The sequence below is a fragment of the Mustela erminea genome, chromosome 12, assembly GCF_009829155.1.
Source record: "Mustela erminea isolate mMusErm1 chromosome 12, mMusErm1.Pri, whole genome shotgun sequence".
Taxonomy (NCBI): Eukaryota; Metazoa; Chordata; class Mammalia; order Carnivora; family Mustelidae; genus Mustela; species Mustela erminea.
In genome coordinates, this window is record NC_045625.1 from 75,996,057 (window position 1) to 76,015,779 (window position 19,723).

Consider the following 19,723-nt stretch of genomic DNA (forward strand, 5'->3'; position numbering starts at 1 on the left):
TTATCATGTGAGAAACTAATTAAGGTGAATACACCATAAATCAAAAGAATAAAGAACGAAAAATACACAATCATCTTAAGGGACATAGAAAACGCATTTGATGAAATCTAACAAACTTTCATGCCAAGAAAAACAACAACAATAACAACATTTAAAAAAACCCGAAAACTCAACAAATTAGGAATAGAATGAGATTTCTTAAAACTGATAAAAGACACCTATGAAAAACCCACATTTAACATCATATTCACTTCTCAAGGTAAAAAACTAGAAAAAGATAACCTTTCTGGCCACTTCCATTCAACATGGTACTGAAGGCTCAAATAAGAGCAATTAAGAAATGAAAGAGAAGGTGTCCACACTGGAAATACAGATGTAAAACTATCTTTATTTGCAGATGCAATGCTCACGTATGCAGAATAGCCTAAGGAATTTAATAAAAACTATTGAAGTAATTATATCAAGATTGCAGCGTAACAGATCATTATACAAAAATCAATTGTATTTCTACACACTTGTAATCAACAATCCAAAAATGAAATTAAGAACATGATGCCACTTGTAAGCATTGATGAGGATCAGGACCCATTGCCCCCAAAATATGGCACCTTGGTATAGTATTTTTTAAATTGAAGGAATACAAGAAAACAGCAGAAGCAGAAAGGTCACTCTGATATTCCTCTACCCTTCCCCCTAATAGATTCTAAAACCTTCACGTAATAGGTGCCCCCGCTATAGCTAGAAGAAAAAGCATCCTTATCTCTAAAGACAAAGATAAACTGCAAAGAGTCCTAATAAACAGGGCTTGCTAAGTTTCCCCAGTCTACCATACTTACCTTACACTACTTGACTTATCATATTCCTCCCCAACTGTACACTCTTCATCAAACCTAACATACTCTAGTCTAACTGGTTCTTTGGATCTTCATTTCATTAGAAAGATTCTTTTGTTAAACTTTTATTAAATAAATCTGTACACTTCTCCCTTGTTAACCTGTCTGTCAGATTTAATTTTCAGATGCAGCCAGGCACTCAAAAGGGGTTGTGGAAAATTCTTTCCCCCCATACAGCATCAAAAACAATAAAACACATACGAATATACTTAACAAAAAGGATACAAAACTTGTACTCTGAAAACTATAAAACACTGTTGAAATTAATGAAGATCTAAATAACTGGAAAGGCATCCAATATTCATGCATTTTAAAACAATACCTTTTAAATGTCAGTACCCAAAATTGATCTACAGATTCAACAAAATCCTTATCAAATCTAAGCTGAAATTTTTGACAAAAAAATTCAAGAATATCAGAAGAGCTAAAATCATCTTGAAAAAGAAAACAAAACTGGAGGATAAACTTTCTGATTTCAAATTTTACTACAAAGTTAAGAGTAATAAACACAGGGTCCTACTGGCAGAAAGTTGTAAAGACCAATGGGAATAGAAAAAAGTCCAGAAATAAATTCTTACATTTATAGTAAACTATTTGATGAAGGTATCAAGATCATTCAATGCAAAATAAGGTTTTGCAACAAATGTTGCTAAGACAAATTAATAATCTCATGCAAAAGAATCAAGTTGAACCCCAAACTCACACCATACAAAAATATTAACTCAAAATGGGTCATAAACCTAATTTAAGAGAGAAAAATGTAAAATTCTCATAAGAATACACAGGAATTTATCTTGTGTCCTTGAGTTAGGCGAAGACTTCTTGAGTCTTCACCGCAACAACTACAAAAAATAAACTGGACCTTCATCAAAACCAAAAATATCTGGCATAGAATACCACCAAAAAACTGAGAAGAAACAATGAGTGAGAGAAAACAATTAAGACTTTCTTATGAAATAAAAGATTCTCATCAACAATATATAGAGAACTTTTAATAACTCTTAAAACTGAATGAAAAGACAACTCAACTTAAAAATGGGCAAAGTAAGTTACTATACATTTATCTAAAGAATATATATAGAAGAAACCAATAAGCACAAGAAAAGATGCTCAATACTGTTAGCTATCAGGGAAATGCAAATTAAAACAACAATGAAATACCAGTTCACACCTTTTAGGATGGCTGTAATTCAAAAGGACAGCTAAGTGTTGTCAAGGATATCCATTAATAAGAAATCTCATACACTGCTGGTGTGAATATACAATGATGCAGCTCTTTGGAAATCAATCTGGCAATTCCTCTTCAAAACTTAAATACAGAGTTGCCATATGAGGAAATAATTCTGCTCTTAAGTGCATACCCAAGAAAATTTAAGCTTTATTGTCCATACAAAATACTGTCTGTAAATATCCAGAGCAACATTATTCATAACAGTCAAAAAACAGAAACAAACCAAATATTCATCATCTGATGAATGGGCAAACACAATGTGGTATATCCCTACAGTGGGATCTTATCGTGCAAAAGAAAAAAATAAAATACTAATTCACACTATACCATAAATGAACCTTGAAAATATCATGCTAAGTGAAAGAAGCTGGACAAAAAAGGCCACACATTACATGATTCCACTTATATGAAATGCCTCCAACAAACAAATTCTTAGAAACAAAAAGTAAATTCGTGTTGCCATACACTGGGGAGAAAGGAGAATGGAGAGTGACTGCGAAAAAGCTTAAAGGTATAGGATTTCTTTTTTTAGGCTGTCAAAATGTACTAGAATTAAGATAATGGTAATTATTGCACAACTCTATAAATATACCATTGTGAATTTGGTATAGGACACCAGAAGTGTGATAAACAACTGAGTTGTACACTTTAAATGGATGAAATACATGGTATATGAATTATATCTCAATAAAACTATTTTTAAAAACAAAAGAAATAAAGATATTCCCAGATAAAAACCAAACTGTTGATGCGGTTTCGTTTATGTAGGGTGACTGCTGGCATTTCTGTTTTATCTTCAGTGTCCCTCTACATTTCCTTAGCATAGAGTATTCTACTGAACCAGTATTTTTAATAATTCCAAAATTTAAGTTCCTAAAAATACGTAAGGATACATCACCATAGTACTCTTACAAAATACTGTAAGACTATAATCTAACTTCCCACCTTATGATGAAATGTTTACTTACCAGTAAAAGAAAAATACTTACTTAATGGCTTGTGCTCCTGGTCTTTGCACAATCAAAGTGCTAAATTCTTCCACTACAATATCTAACAGTTCAGGTGTCCCTCGTTTTTCTCTTAGAACAACAGACATACTTTTCAAGTGAACAAAGAACTTCATGGCTTCAAACTAGAATATAGTGAAAAAATAAAATGAAATTTATATATAAATTTTATATGTATGTGTGTATCTCTATATATATATATCTCTATATATATATATAAAAGACAACAAATACTCTTCTTCACAGCTTATTCTTTCCAATAACCAAAAAAATACTTTAAAAACAACCCTTTATATATTAAAGAATCACCATATGAACACTAAAAAGGGCAATTTTTATTCATACCTTGGAAATTAAAATAAATATAATATGTACCAACTAGACAAAGCTCACAGAGTAGTCAGTAACATTTCTGAAAAAATTAAAAATAGGCATATCTACCATTAAACTCTAAGATATAAGGCAAGAAAACATCTTACTGTTTTTGGTAAGGTTGGATCAACTGCTGTTTCACTATAGCCAATTGCTTCATAGAGTAAAGCTTTTTCTTCAGATGTCAACATTTCTTCAAGAACTATAATCATAAAGAAGTGTTTTGTATTCTTAACTGGTAAGATAAAACTAACCCATAATTTAGCTGCTTTTAACAAACTGGCAAAATTAACTCTCTTTTTATACTTTTAAGAAACTTTTAAAAGAACTTTTATTTAAAAAAAAAGAAAAAAGAAAAAAGTGATAATCACTGAATGTTAGGATATCACTGGCAATTTTAGAAGGATTATTCTCCAAAAACATAAACTACTAAATACGTAAATTTCGCAATAGAAATTTCAAAGTATTTGGATTAAGGAAGCTCACAAAATAACTACCTGTATTACGTACTTAGTGCTATTCTGCTAAGCAACATACTTAGCATACAAAGTAAGCAGTACTAATATTATAATTTCCCATTTTACAGATGATTAGTAGAGGTTTTGAGAATTTAAATAATTTGCCTGGGCTACACAGCTAGCAAGTGACTGATCTAGGATATAAACTTAAGCCCCTATATCTCCAAAGCTATGATCTTAAACATTTAGTAAGGAAACAAAAATCTCTCCAAGAAACAATTTCAACAAAAATTTACAATGGTTTATACCCTTGGGAATTTACAAATTTATTAAATCCTGAGCATAAAGCTCTTTTGTAAACATTAAGATAAAAAATTTAATTTTTATTTGACATATACAAGGACAATGTTTTAATAGTAATTTTATAGATAAGAATAAATTACATATAATATGTATATATGGTCATAATGTTTATTTTAGTTAGAAAATTTTCTGCAAAACTTTATTTTCGCAACTGATGATTAGCTGCACTAAATTAACCTAATGATTAACTGCACTATTGCAAAATGAAATGGACCTACTTCCAGGCTTAACATCTGGTTGTTCTTTACTTTTTGGTTCTGACCAACTCCACAGCCAGCTAAACCATCCTTTGTTTTCCTCTGAATCTTTTGCTCCTTCCCTGAAAATCCTATATCCAGCTTTCTTTACCTAAAATGAATAAATTTTCAAATAAATAACAAATCATCCTTTATTTAGCAATCTAAAGAGAAAGAAAAATGACATTTACAAAATTAAACTATTCCAGTGAAAAAATGTAAACAATATACAAACAGACAACCAAACAAAGTAAAGCAACATAAGTCAAACGTAATTTAGGATTTCCAGGTAGAGAGCACTACTGTCTTACAAGTCACCATAATCACACCACCAACTCCCCCCAAAGATTGGATTTTCACCTTCTTATGAACTCAGTGTTTGATAATTATTTAGCAAGAATTATTTACCCAAATTACTTAGCAAGAATTTTTCCTCCAGAGGACCCAATTCAAATGTATGGAACAAAATATCAAGTTAATTTTTCTTATAGCACAAAGAAGCAAATTTGAGCCCCTTTTAGGAAACAGCGTATTATAGCCGAATACTAATAATATCACTGCATCTGTTAAATCTACATGGAATCTAGATTTATTTTTATTGATTGAAAGATAATCTGGGATTACCTCCACTTCTGCCTGTTGTCTTGATATAGTTATATTAAATACATCCAAGGTCTTTTCCAACTCCTTAAAATATAAACAAAAGTGTGTTTAAATGAATAATTTCATAATAGAAAGAGAAAAATGATAAAATTTTCATTTATAATCTAACAAACTGCTGCAGTAAGGAAAGACATAAAAGGAAACAAAACACAGATCAACCATCAACATAATACTGCTTTTAAATTCTGAGAAGCAGTGCTTACATATGTCAGCTTAGAAATTAGTAATGATGGAGTAACTTTCCTAAAGAAATCATACATGTCATGCATATAGGTGTCATATTGAGATTTACAGACCCATACTAAAAGATACCATATAGGCATTGTTTAAAATGACTTTTATTTGGGTTCTAACTACAACTGAGAATAAACACATTAGTGTCACTTTCAACTAAAAATGTAATTCTAAATCCTTCATATTATAAGCACAGTTGGTGTGTCATCTTTAATATATTCCAAATAGATCTAGATACACTTAAAACTTGTTTTGAGGGCGCCTGGGTGGCTCAGTGGGTTAAGCCACTGCCTTCGGCTCAGGTCATGATCTCAGGGTCCTGGGATCGAGTCCCACATCGGGCTCTCTGCTCAGCAGGGAGCCTGCTTCCTCCTCTCTCTCTGCCTGCCTCTCTGCCTACTTGTGATCTCTCTCTGTCAAATAAATAAATAAAATCTTTAAAAAAAAAAAAAAAAACTTGTTTTGAAATTCTGTACTTTCTAAAGCTTTTATGGCTACTGAGTAAAGTAACGGAGATAAACTAAATCTTTCATCATATTACATTATTCCCATGATTACTTTTTTTTTTAGAGCTGCATGCTAAAATCTTTTTCCCCATAACAGAAGCAATCATGATCTGTTATTATCTAGAAAACAATTTACTCAGAGTTCTACTATTCAGTAGACTTGGAGGATTCAGGTTAAGATCAAAAAAGGTCCCCCCTCAAAAAAAAAAAAAAAATTTAAGGAAATCTGTAACCATCCCAAAAGACTCTCAACCCAAGCATTCCTAACAGTCTAGGTCTGCAGAAAGTCTCTTACCTCAAACATAAAAATAAAAGTCAATTTTTAGGGAGCTCCTAATTGAAAACTGGCCTAGATTCAGAATGGTTGAATTTTAAGAGACTATCTCCCCACAGTTTTCCTAAACTAAACATCATCCATCCATAAAACAATCCCTTCTAGAATATAACATAATGCTAACAGATAAGGCCAGTATTTAGGGAATTCTCAAGACAGATAATGAAGTGTAGAGTTGCTGGTAAAGACTAGAAATGCCCAAGAATGAAGAGAAAAGGGATTCTGTATGGGTAGAAAATTCAGGAAAGTTCATATAAGAGATGTGACTTACGTAGAGCTTGAGGAGTGAGTAAAACTGGAATAAACAGAGATGAGGAAAGACAGAGGGACCTGGCTACAAGTATAAGCACAGTATATACAAAAGACAAGAAATTCATCTAATCACCACCATCAGATGGTAACAGGGGAAATGGAATGATTACAGGTAGTATAAGGCTGTGAAACTGACACAGAAAGACTGGAATCAATATAGCAAATGCTTTTTAGGTTTTGAGGTTAAAAAAATCATAATGTGAGGCTTCAAGTTACTTTTTTGCATGAACTCAAATCTCTCCAGATTGAGAATAATCTCAAATGATCCACTTACATATGGTATCTTAAAAAAACAAAAACCAAAAACCTGAGCTCATAGATCTGGAGAGTATCACCAGAGTTTCTATCACCCAACTGAAATGAAGAACAGGAGTACGAAAAAGTCTAACTGAAAGCGAATGGTCCAGTCAAAATTTAAACAAATTATGAGGAATTATGTACTAGAAAATATTCAATAATTTCGAAATATGCTGACCTCCAAAGAGATGAGAATTTCACCAGCTGGCTTCTTAGTTGTTATCTTTTTTTTATACAGTTCTTTATACTGCTTCATTTTTTGCCTGTGTTCTCTAATATGCTTCCATGACCACATCCGTAACCGGGGGCAGACATTCACTTCAAGAATACCATGTATAGCATAAGCCCACCTAGTGAGAAAACAAAAACAAAACCCCACACTTGACACCATTCAAGCCAACAGTATGAAATACAAAACTGCTTCTACTCTAAAACAGCATACAGAGTACAGAGACTATGGACCTAGGCACTTCATTTTTCCCAGCCCTGTTCGTACTAAGACTACAGTAATTATTAATCTTACCTCTTAAAAACAAGCAAAATCACTGAATTGTGTTACAAAAAATATAGCTCTACAGAAAGACCATTGAAGTACTACTTGGCAAATAGCACTTTAGTCACCTGAACAGTAATTAAAGGTCAACTGAAAGAGTAACTGCAACTTCTAGAAAACAAGAGCTTCATAAATGGAATAACAAGACTTTTGAATGAGTAAAATCATACCCTCATTTTCAACTTTAATCACATAGGTTTAAAATATCTAATGCAAAAGCTTGCATTTTTTTTTTAAAAAAGGCATTGCCAAACACAAACTAGGATATAGTTTCTAATAATCCTAAAAATACAGTTAATTGATGGTATTATCGTATCTCCATTTTTGTTTTTTTTAAATCCGTTAAATCAATTTTATTAACATAATAAGCAAAAGCCATAAATCAAATGACAATCTTTAACTGCCCTTAAAGAGTATCTTAAAAAATTATTCTTAAAGTCAATAAATTCACTCTTAAACTATATTTTATAAATCTTAAATTTTTTTAGATCAAGCAATTCTACTTCTGGGTATTTATCTTAAGAAAATGAAAATACTAGCACAAAGAGATGTATGTTCCCTGATAGTAAATGCAGTATTATTTAAATACAGTAGTAAAAATACAAAAACCACCTATGTATCCATCAACGAATGAATGGATAAAGAAAATATGGTATATAAACCACAGAATATTATTCGTCATAAAAAGGAATGAAATCTTATTATTTATGACAACATGGATAGACCTGAAGGACATTATGCCAAGTGAAATTAATCAGACAAAGAAAGACAACACAGTATGATCTCACTTACATATGGTATCTTAAAAAACAAAAACCAAAAAACTAAGCTCATAGATCCAGAAAACAGACTGGTGGTTGACAGAGGTGAGGCAGAGGCACTGGGTGAAATGGGTGAAGGGGATTAAAAGGTTCTAACTTCTAGTTATAAAATAAGTAGTAAGGATATAATATACAGCATGGTCAAAATATTTAATACTCTACTGCATATTTGCAAGTTGCTAAGATACCTTTAAAGTTCTAAAGAAAAAAATCTGTCCTTATATATGGTGATGGACCTTAACCAAACTTACTGTGGTGATCAGTTTATGACATATACAAATATCAAATCACCATGTTATAAACCTGGACATAATATGTAAAATTATACCTCAATTAAAAAAAAAAAAAAAAAGTTAGTCATTTTACCAGTCTCTGGCATGATAGTGAAGAGGTACATCAGGTTTGAACTTCCTGTATGGCAGATTTTGCGTCATCATATCAATTGATTCAAGAAGCTCCATAACACTGAAATACTGAAGGATGAAAAAATTAAGGCTCTTAAATGTTTCAGATTTTTTTGTTCAATTGTTAAAAAAGTTAAATTATTGACTTTCTAAAGGAAATGTTACCATATTGAGTTTGAAATACATTTAAAATCTTAGTTCTGCTTTTATCAAATTATAACTCACAATTTACAATTTCATTAAAAAAAATCACCTGTGGTTTATTAAATTCAATTGCTATGTCATGTAACTCAACTTCCAGGTTTATCTTGGGGGCAGAGAAGTCAAAATCTGATCGCCGATTCATCTGAAGTTTGGCATTAGCAGATATGGGGCGAAACACTGAAAAATAATATAAATTTTAAAAAGTTAAACTGAAGTTATATTTCAAGAGTCCCAAAGTACAAAGGGGATGAAGTGGAAAATACTGACTTTCATTTTTTATACTTGTCTTACTTTCCCAGATTTCCACATTGCTATAATTTGGTCAGATGAACTGCCATTTAATTAATGAACAAGATTCTTTTATCTTCTTCCTATAATTTACATGTTCCTTAAGTAAATGAAGCCTAAGTTAACTCCCCCTCAAAATACCAACATAATCCTTAAAAGCAGGAACAACCTCTAAAAGTCAAAAACAGTCTAATAAAATAATCTTAACAAAAACACAGTTTAAAGGAATTACATTAAAAGTGCTAAGTTAGAGAAAAAATATTTATTTGATCACTGACTTCTATTATAAAATTATGATGTCTGAATTTCTGATCAGTTTCTTTGTATCCATCTGCCCCATTTTAACTTGCAAAAGGAGAAGTGAGATGAGTGAGTTAACCCAGGATGACCTTCTTGGCTCGACCTATAATCCAAAATGGATTAAACTCAACCCTTCATACTTAGTTCCAGAAAGAGAAGAATTCTTGCAGGGGGAGACAAACAATAGCAGAATCTATACTAAGATCAACTACTAAATTATAAGCTAATCTATAAAAAACATAGTATTTCCTTCTTGTTTTAATCATTCCCGAGGCACAGCACTTAATTTTTTTTACACACTGAGCATTCAGATACACTTTGAAACTGAGTGGACCAAGAAGATACTCAGCAAATGGAGATTGGCTAAATTCATCATGATACATCTATAAAGTAATATATAGTAAAAAAAAAAAAAAATAAGAAAAATTTATATATACGTAAGTGGAAGGAAATAGTAAAATAAAGTTTAGGGGTGTTTAGGAGGCACAATCAGTTAAGGGTCCAACTCTTGGTTTGGCTTAGGTAGTGATCTCAGGGTCATGAGATGGAGCCCTACGTTGGGATCTGCGTGCAGTCGGCTTGAGATTCTCCCTCTGTGTCTCCCCTCACACCCTCTTTCTAAATAAATACATCTTTTAAGAAAAAAAAAGTTTAAAAAGTGTATGTACACAAAAGTGTATGTTCACTATCTGAAAATAAAATGACTCCTCTCCCCCAGCCTTCTTAAGTTACATACAAGACTACACAATCCCTTATAGCCTCCCTGGCTGCAATCTCTATCCATCCCTGGGTTACAACCTCTCCTACATCTGATTTTAACTCCTGGCAACTCTAATTTCTGAGTGATTTCAACATACAAATAATCCTTCCAAAATCATAGCCTCTCAGAACCTTGGATTTCTCCACCCTTACTTCATCCACTAGATCTTATCATTCCTATTTGCTAGACCTTTCCATAAACTCAGTCTCAAGCATCCAAATCTCCTACCACCACCACCACCTAGCTCTCCAGTACTCCAGTACTGAACCTTCAGGTCCTGTGGGACGGACCATTCATTAATCTTCATCAGTTCTCTGTCTTTCACCTCTGTTTCATGTCCTCAGGTCCCTCTCTACCCTATTAAAATTCTATGATCAGTTATTTTAATCATCTCCCTGCATTCAGTTTTCACTCTTCTGTCTCCTCACTTTGTCAGTACTTACCAGGCAAAACTCTAATTATGGATAAAAAACCCTCTCCATTTATTCTACATCTGTAAACTACCTGAGAAATTCGATTTGGTTAGAAAAACAAACCAAAACAAAAATGTACACTATCACACAGACTGGTCTCACTGTAATGTCATAAAACCCAAAGGTCCTCACTGTTGCTAGGCAGTCATACAACATTTAGTCCAGTTTAGGTAAATGCATACCATAGTGTGTTTTTGTACAACCAATAAACTAAGAATGATTTTTATAGCTTTGTCTTTATAGAGTTGTTTAAAAGAAACAAAGGAAAATATGAGACAACGGCTATATATGGCCTTAAAACTGAAAATTATTTACTATTTGGCCTTTTACCAAAACAATAAAAAATAAACAAACAAACAAAAAAAAGAACTGCCCAGCCCCTACTCTAGCGAAGTGGCTCTCAAAATGTCAGTAATCAAGATCACCAGGAAAGCTTATTAAAACAGATTGCCAAGGCTCACTCTCAGAAGTTCTGATTCACTATGTCTGGAATGGGCCCTAGGACATCTATTTCTAAAAAGTTCCCAAGTAATACTGATGTTGCTAGTCTGAACCGTACTTTGAGAGCACCACTGTAGTGAATTCACTCTCCTGTTTACCTACATGACAATTTCATAGCCTCTCTTCCCTCCAGAAACGCCCACACCTCAGATATGAAAAAATAACCGCTCATAAGAGAAATTCCATACACTACTATTACCATCTCTACTACCTAAAATCTGTCTTACAAATGAACTAATCATGTTCCTCTGTGCGGCAAAGCACTCCACTTGTACATGAGATCCTATCCCCTTTCACCCATATCTCATAAAGAAATTATCCGTCCTCTCTCTTGCTCATTTGTTTTTCATATTCTACAGATCATTCCGATCTCAGCCTATAAATAAACTGTTGTCTGTCCCATTAAATAAAGAACAAGCAAAAAAGGCCTTTAAAGGTTGATATCCAGGATCTATAATGAACTCCTCAAACTCAAGACACACAAAACAGACAATCATATAAAAAAATGGGCAGAAGATATGAACAGACACTTCTCCAATCAAGACATACAAATGGCTATCAGACACATGAAAAAATGTTCATCCTCACTAGCCATCAGGGAGATTCAAATTAAAACCACATTGAGATATCACCTTACACCAATTAGAATGGCCAAAATTAACAAGACAGGAAACAACATGTGTTGGAGAGGATGTGGAGAAAGGGGAACCCTCTTACACTGTTGGTGGGAATGCAAGTTGGTGCAGCCTCTTTGGAGAACAGTGTGGAGATTCCTCAAGAAATTAAAAATAGACCTTCCCTATGACCCTGCAATTGCACTCCTGGGTATTCACCCCAAGGATACAGATGTCGTGAAAAGAAGGGCCATTTGTACTCCAATGTTTATATCAGCAATGGCCACAGTCGCCAAACTATGGAAAGAACCAAGATGCCCTTCAACGGACGAATGGATAAGGAAGATGTGGTCCATATACACTATGGAGTATTACGCCTCCATCAGAAAGGATGAATACCCAACTTTTGTAGCAACATGGATGGGACTGGAAGAGATTATGCTGAGTGAAATAAGTCAAGCAGAGAGAGTCAATTATCATATGGTTTCACTTATTTGTGGAGCATAACAAATAGCATGGAGGACATGGGGAGTTAGAGAGGAGAAGGGAGTTGGGGGAAATTGGAAGGGGAGGTGAATCATGAGAGACTATGGACTCTGAAAAACAATCTGAGGGGTTTGAAATGGTATTATAGAGGGTACAGATTGCATGGAGCACTGGGTGCGGTAAAAAAATGAATACTGTTATGCTGAAAATAAATAAATTAATTTTAAAAAAATAAAAAAGCCTTTAGTCTGGAACACCTGGGTGGCTTAGTTTGTTAAGATTCTGCCTTTGGGGGCGCCTGGGTGGCTCAGTGGGTTAAGCCGCTGCCTTCGGCTCAGGTCATGATCTCAGGGTCCTGGGATCGAGTCCCGCATCGGGCTCCCTGCTCAGCAGAGAGCCTGCTTCCCTCTCTCTCTCTCTGCCTGCCTCTCTGCCTACTTGTGATCTCTCTCTGTCAAATAAATAAATAAAATCTTTAAAAAAAAAAAAAAAAAAGATTCTGCCTTTGGCTCCGGTCATGATCCCAGGGTCCTGGGATCAAGTTCCACAGTGGACTCCTACCTAGCTCGGCAGGGAGTCTGTTTCTCCCTCTGCCTGCCACTCTCCCTATGTGCGCTCTCTCTCTTTCTCTGACAAATAAGTAAAATCTTTTTTAAAAAAGAAAAGAAAGGAAAAAAGAAAGCTTTAGTCATTCCCTCTCCAGAAGGTATATACCAACTATCAATTTGGCTATGAATTTGGAATTCACTGCTTAATCCAAAAACTAGATTTGGGCCCTTTATTTTTTTTCTTTAGCAGCTAGCATAAAGCTGGACACTGGAGAGCTACTGCAGGGGAGTTCCTGGTTCTAATGGGCTCACTCCACAGACTCCTACAGTACCAGGACTTTTCCGCTGCCTGGATGCTAGCAAAAGGCTCCTACAGCAGGCAGCTCCTGCAGCATGACAGAGGTCTTCAGCACTAGCCACAGCCAGCATATTCTCCCAGCACCCTAGGGCAATTTTGCAGTGAAGTGCCTCCTGTGAGACAACTCCCCAAGAGAAATGCTGAAGCTCCTGAGGGCAAATTGCCAACAGGTTAGTGGTGTGGCACCACACAGACTTTTCCCGGCAGTCGTGAGCCCTGGTCATGTCCTTTCCAACAAGGTCTAGATCTCAGTGTTGAAGCAGACAGACCCCGTTCTTTGGGCACTTAGTCGCAGGGGAGGGGCAGTTCCTTCTATTATTCCTGTATTCCTTAGAGTTCTCTGCTTTCTATTAGCCAACCCCTTGTCACTCCAGTCCTTTGATAGTAATTCTTTATATTAAACTTCCCCTGCTCATATTACTGTGCAGTCTGTCTCTCAGCAGACCCTCACTAACGAATGGAGCAGGAAATGATAGTAGGGAAAAGGAGAAATCAGTCAAACCTAAAATGATAGACAGGAGAATCATCAACACACACGATACACAATCTCATCTGTTACTAATGTTTCCTTTCAGAAAAAAAAAAAATCTAGAAAATAAAATACTTATTGCATGACTTTCAACTGGTTTCAAGAGTGAAAACAAGAAGAGTCACTTCAAGGGTGTCTGGCTGGCTCAGCTGGATGAGCACCCAAATCCTGGTTTTAGCTCAGGTCATGATCTCAAGTGGTGAGATCAAGCCAGCTTTGAGCTCTTTGAGTTCCCCACTCAGTAGCCTGGGGCTCCATGCTCAATGGGGAGTCAGCTCCAGATTCTCTCTCTCTCCCTCTGTCTCTCCCGTGCCCATCCCCCATCTCATGCACATGTGAGCTCTCTCAAATAAGTCTTAAAAAAAAAAATAGCCATGTCAGGAAATTAATAAAGTATAATCATGAAGGTAGAAGAATACAGAAAAGAATCACTGGTAGGTGACATCAGACAACCAAATCCAATAAATAATTTATCCATCCATTGACTAGTATTTATTGAGTGCCTACAGTGTAGAAAAAAATAGTACTCCTTTCAATTTGAAGTTTTAGTTAACTCATTTCTGATTATAAAAGTATTACATGTTCATTTTGGAAAATCTGGAACCAGAAAAAAGTATGAAGAAGAAAAATTTTAAATATACATTTTTAAAACAGTAAGATCACACTACAGACTATAGCAGCTACTAGCCTTATTAAATTGTTTTTGCACATAAAATGTCTTTAAAAGAGCATAATTATTACTGAATAGTCCTTAGAGATTTACCACATCTATTACATCCTCTCTTGTTGGACACTTTTCTTTCCTATAGTTTCAAAATATAGCAAAAAGCTCCCCAACAATGAATGGCATAGAATAGGTAACTGGTTTTTGTGCATAAATATCTTGAGTTATATGACAAAATTAACATGAAAAATTACAGTGACATTATCAATGTTTATTCAAAATTTATACAGATTATTTTAATTGCACTTATTTTATAAAACATACTTACCAAAATCATAACCTTCCGGAACAATATTTCGATAGACAATGCCCTTCCTCAAGCTGTCCTATTAAAAGACAAACTGCTTTTATTTATATTCATGCCAATGTATCTTTACTCTACAAAAATCCTATTACATAAAAAAAATTTTTTTAACGCAATTTAAAAAATAAATAACTCAAACTCAGGAGGACTTAGCTATGGAAAATACTGAAGTGGTTAGATAATATCCCATTAAACTCCCACTAATTCCCACTAAGAATAATCTAGGAACTATTTAGATATATAGTGTGTGTTTTTACATATCTGTACAGGCACACATATAAAATCTGATAAAATTCACCATCCACTCATGATAAGGAATCTCAAGAAAGTAGGTGTAAGGGAAATATACCTCAACATAATAAAGGCCAGATATAACAAATCCACAGCTAACATGCTCAACAGTTAAAAACTGAAAGCTCGTCCTCTAAGATCAGGAAAAAGACAAAGATGCCCACTCTTGCCACTTCTATTCAGCATAGTATTAGAAGTCCCAGCCAGAGCCATTAAGCAAGAACAAAAGGCATCCAAATTGGAAAAGAAGTAAAACTGTCACTGTTTGTAGATGACACAACATTCTATACAGAAAACCCTAAAGACTCCACCAAAACTGTTAAGACGAATAAATAAATTCAATCAAGTTGCAGGATACAAATTTAATATACAGAATTCTATTGCATTTCTATACACTAATAATGCAGTAGCAGAAAGGGAAATTAGGAAAACAATCCAATTTACAATTATAGCAAAAAGAATAAAATACCTAAGAATAAATTTAACCAAGGAAGTCAGTCAGAAAAAGACAAATACCATATGACTACACTCATATGTGGAATTTAAGAAACAAAACAGATGAAAATATGTGAAGGGGTGAAAAAAAGGGGGGAGGGGAGTCAAACCATAAAAGACTTAAAAATAGAGAACAAACTAAGGGTTGCTGGGGGTGGGTGAGTGTGGGATGGGCTAAATAAGTGATGGGAATTAGGAACGGCACTAGTAATGAGAACAGGGTGTTGCATGTGAGTGATGAATCACTAAATTCTACTTCTGAAACAAATATTACACTATATCTTAACTGACTAGAATTTAAATAAAAACTTTAAAAAAGAAAATTAACTGAAACTACTATAAAGAAATGTGTTACATTTTGTAGCTTTAGGTAATTAAAGCAATAAAACAAGTATTTTAATTAAAAAAAAAATTTAACCAAGCAGGTAAAGCTTTGTACACCAAAAACCATAAGATAATGAAGAGTGAAATTGAAGATGCAAAAAAATGGGAAAACATTCCATGCTTTATATTGCAAGAAATAATCCTGTTAAAAAGTCCATACCATCCAAAGAAATCTACAAATTCATGCAATCTCTATCAAATTTCCAATGCCATTATTCTCAGAAATAGAACACAAGACCCTAATATATGTATGAAACCACAAAAGACCCCGAATAACCAAAGTAATCTTGATAAAGAACAAACCTGGAGCTATCAAATTCCTGATTTCAAGTTATATCACAAAACCATAGTCATCAAAACAGTATGGTACTGGCACAAAAACAGATACACATAGCAAGAGAAGAAAGAGCCCTGAAATATACCTATGCATATATGGTCAATTAAATTATAACAAAGAAGGAGCACCTGGGTGGCTCAGTGGGTTAAAGCCTCTGCCTTTGGCTCAGGTTATGATCTCAGGGTCCCGGGATCGAGTCCCACATCAGGCTCTCTGCTCAGCAGGGAGCCTGCTTCCCCCTCTCTCTCTGCCTACTTGTGATCTCTGTCTGTCAAATAAATAAAATCTTTAAAAAACTAAAATAAAATAAATTATAACAAAGAAGCCAAAAATATAATATGAGGAAAGGAGAGTCTCTTCAATATATGTCGTGTTTGGAAAACTGGACAGCCACATGCAAGAGAATAAAACTGGACCACTACCTTACACCATACACAAACATTAATTCAAAATAGATTAAAAGACTTGAATGGAAGCCCTCAAACCATAAAACTCATAAAAATATTTGCAAATCATTTATCTGACAAGGGATCAATATTCAAAATACATAAACAACTCATACACCCCAATTTCAGAAAATCCAATTTAAAAATGGCAGAAGAACTGAATAGACATTTCTTGAACATACAGATAGCCAAAAGGCAAATGAAAAGGTATTCAATACCACTAATAACCAGGGGAATCACAAATCAAAAGCATGAGCTATTACCTGTTAAAATGGTTATTATAAAAAAAAAAAGAAAGAAATAACAAGCGCTGGCAAGGATGCGAAGAAAAGGAAATCCCTATGCACTGTTGGTGGAAATGTAAATTGACACAATCCCTATGGAAAAACAATATGGAGGGTCCTTAAAAAATTAAAAAGAACTACCATACAATCCAGCAATTCCACTTCCGAGTATTTATTAAAAGAAACGAAAACCATGAAATAGAAAAGATTCATGCACCATTATGATCACTGCAGCATTAATGATAATAGCCAAGACACAGAAACCATCTAGAAATCCACAGATGGGGAGCCTAGGTGCCTCAGTGGGTTAAGCCTCTGCCTTTGGCTCAGGTCATGATCTCACGGTCCTGAGATCGAGCCCCACATCAGGCTCCTTGCTCAGCAGGGAGCCTGCTTCCCCTTCTCTCTCTGCCTGCCTCTCTGCCTACCTGTGATCTCTGTCTGTCAAATAAATAAATAAAATCTTTTAAAAAAACTCCATGGATAGATGAATGGATAAAGAAAACACACTGTGGATTATTATTAAGCCATTAAAGAGAAGGAAATCTTGCCATTTGCAACAAGGATGAACCTTGATGGCCTTATGCTAAGTGAAATAAGTCAGGCAGATACCATCTGACCTCAATTATATGTAGAATACTTTAAAAAAAGGCCAACCTCATACTCACAGATACAGAAAACAAACAGATGGCTGTCTGAAATAGAGTGAGAGATATGCGAAATGTGTAAAGGGAGTCAAAAGGTTAAGAACTTCTAGTTATACAATAAGTCATCATGGAGATATATGTAAATGTGCAGCAATGACAACTATAGTTAACAATGTTGTGCTGCACATTTTGACATTGCTGAGAGAGTAAATCTTAAAAGTACTCACCCAAAGAAAAAAGTTCTATAATTAACTATGTATGGTAATGCATGTTAGACCTACTGTGATCATTTCACATTATGTACAAGTACTGAACCATAACAGTGCACACATAAAACTAATATATACCAATGCTGTATGTCTATTATACAAAAAAAAAAAAGATCCATACATGTACGTGTACAGGCACATATATATTCATCTATTCCTGTAAATGCTAACAGATTTGCCTAGTAAAAGAGACCAGACTACAGTATGTTAAGTGATAATGAATAAAACCTTATGCAAAGTATGATACCAACAAAGGTGTACACACACATATCAAAAAGATTTACTTACCAATGATTCATCATAATCATTAAGGTAAAACAACTGAGACTTCACATTCCAATAGGCAAAAAGGTTGTCCAATCGGATTAACTGAAAATAAATAAAATTTATTACATGCCTCATTTTCTTCTTTAACATATGCTATTTTCAGAAGTCTCAAATAATGGAGTCATATGATAGAGTTAAGCAAGTAAACACAATTCACATAAATCCTTACTAGCAATTGCCTTTCTAAAAGTTTCGTTTATTAAGTCTATGGATTGACAAAATATTTTACCTTACGAAACAGTTTCTCAGTTTCATCATGTAAACATGGAACCCAGTTTTGATCAGTTGTCTAAAAAGAAAATTAACAGTGAAAAGTATTATTTACATGTGAAATGCAGACTGATGGAACGGCACCATTCATGCCCTTGACCAATTTCCCATAAAAATGGTCTTGAAACATTCAGTGAAAGGATATTAACTGAGCACAAGAAAGCCTCTGCTTTCAAAGAGCTCACTGCTGAATGAAAAAGTGAACAAGCAATTACAAACAGGCAAGTGCCACCGTAGAGGTTAAATACACAGTTCTCAGAATAAGGTAGGAGCCTCAAACTCAGGGATGTAAGAGAAAGTGATGTCCAATATAGGATATATGAATAGAAACTGCTGATTTTAAGGTCAGTAAAGAATATGATTCAGAGTAGAAAAATATGCAAATATGCAAAATGTTCAGGGAACTGAAGAAGCCTAGTATGGTCAGAGAACACAATGCAAAGCAAAGAGGTGAAACCAAATGTCACCTGGGGTCACACTACAAAGCAATTATAAACTATTTTAAAACAAAACTACTGACTTTATTCCAATAGCAATGAGAAGCCACTGAGGGGAATACAGTGTTTAGATGCTTATTCTGCAAAGATCGTTTTCATTTATTAGTAAAGAACTGAAGAGATGACGGCAGTCAAGTTTTCAAGCTTGAGTGTTGCATCAGAATCACCTGGAGGGCTTTCTAAAACTTAGTCTGCTTGGCCCCCACTTGAGTTTCTAACTGAATAGGTCTTGGCTAGGACACCAGATTCCAAGGTCTCCCAACGGTGTTGGTCAACACCATTGCTGTCACAGCTACCCACTACCTCCACACCACCACAGCCAATGGCTCATTCTCCATCCTTATTTTTCAAACTTACAGCAACACTTGACAGTTTACCCCACCCAACTTCATTCAATAACTTTTCATTTGGCTTTTCTTATTTATTGTTTGTAGTGGATCCATGTTTTAAGAAGAAATTATTTACAAAAACCCAATGGATATAACAAATAAAAGCAGGTAATGAAATACTACACAGCAATTAAACTGAATTATGTGTAGCAACACAAGTAAATGTCAAAAACACTGTGATAGAAGAATGAAAATTTATAGAAAAATCACATAAAATATCACTTATGGTGTTTCTCTCTGGAAAAGGGTGAAGAGTAGAAAACAAAACAGAATTAGACTTTATTCCTAACAGTTTATTCTTTAAAATAAAGTAT

At 34.4% G+C, this 19,723-nt stretch overlaps 1 protein-coding gene across 6 annotated transcripts in view; it reads right to left on the minus strand.

Annotated features, from left to right (window-relative positions):
- Positions 1–19,723, minus strand: part of VPS13A (vacuolar protein sorting 13 homolog A) — a 231,275-nt gene that overhangs the window by 180,064 nt on the left and 31,488 nt on the right. For all 6 annotated transcript variants that reach the window (XR_004277231.1, XM_032306307.1, XM_032306303.1 and 3 more), the window contains exons 8-17: positions 18,483–18,542; positions 18,215–18,295; positions 14,738–14,795; positions 8,938–9,065; positions 8,647–8,753; positions 7,085–7,256; positions 5,185–5,247; positions 4,543–4,672; positions 3,611–3,705; positions 3,114–3,256 (exon numbers count right to left, since the gene is read on the minus strand). Coding sequence is in view for 5 of the 6 variants with exons in the window: in XM_032306307.1 (XP_032162198.1) it covers positions 3,114–3,256; positions 3,611–3,705; positions 4,543–4,672; positions 5,185–5,247; positions 7,085–7,256; positions 8,647–8,753; positions 8,938–9,065; positions 14,738–14,795; positions 18,215–18,295; positions 18,483–18,542 (1,037 nt within the window). In the remaining variant the exon portion in view is untranslated. The remainder of the gene's footprint in view (positions 1–3,113; positions 3,257–3,610; positions 3,706–4,542; positions 4,673–5,184; positions 5,248–7,084; positions 7,257–8,646; positions 8,754–8,937; positions 9,066–14,737; positions 14,796–18,214; positions 18,296–18,482; positions 18,543–19,723) is intronic.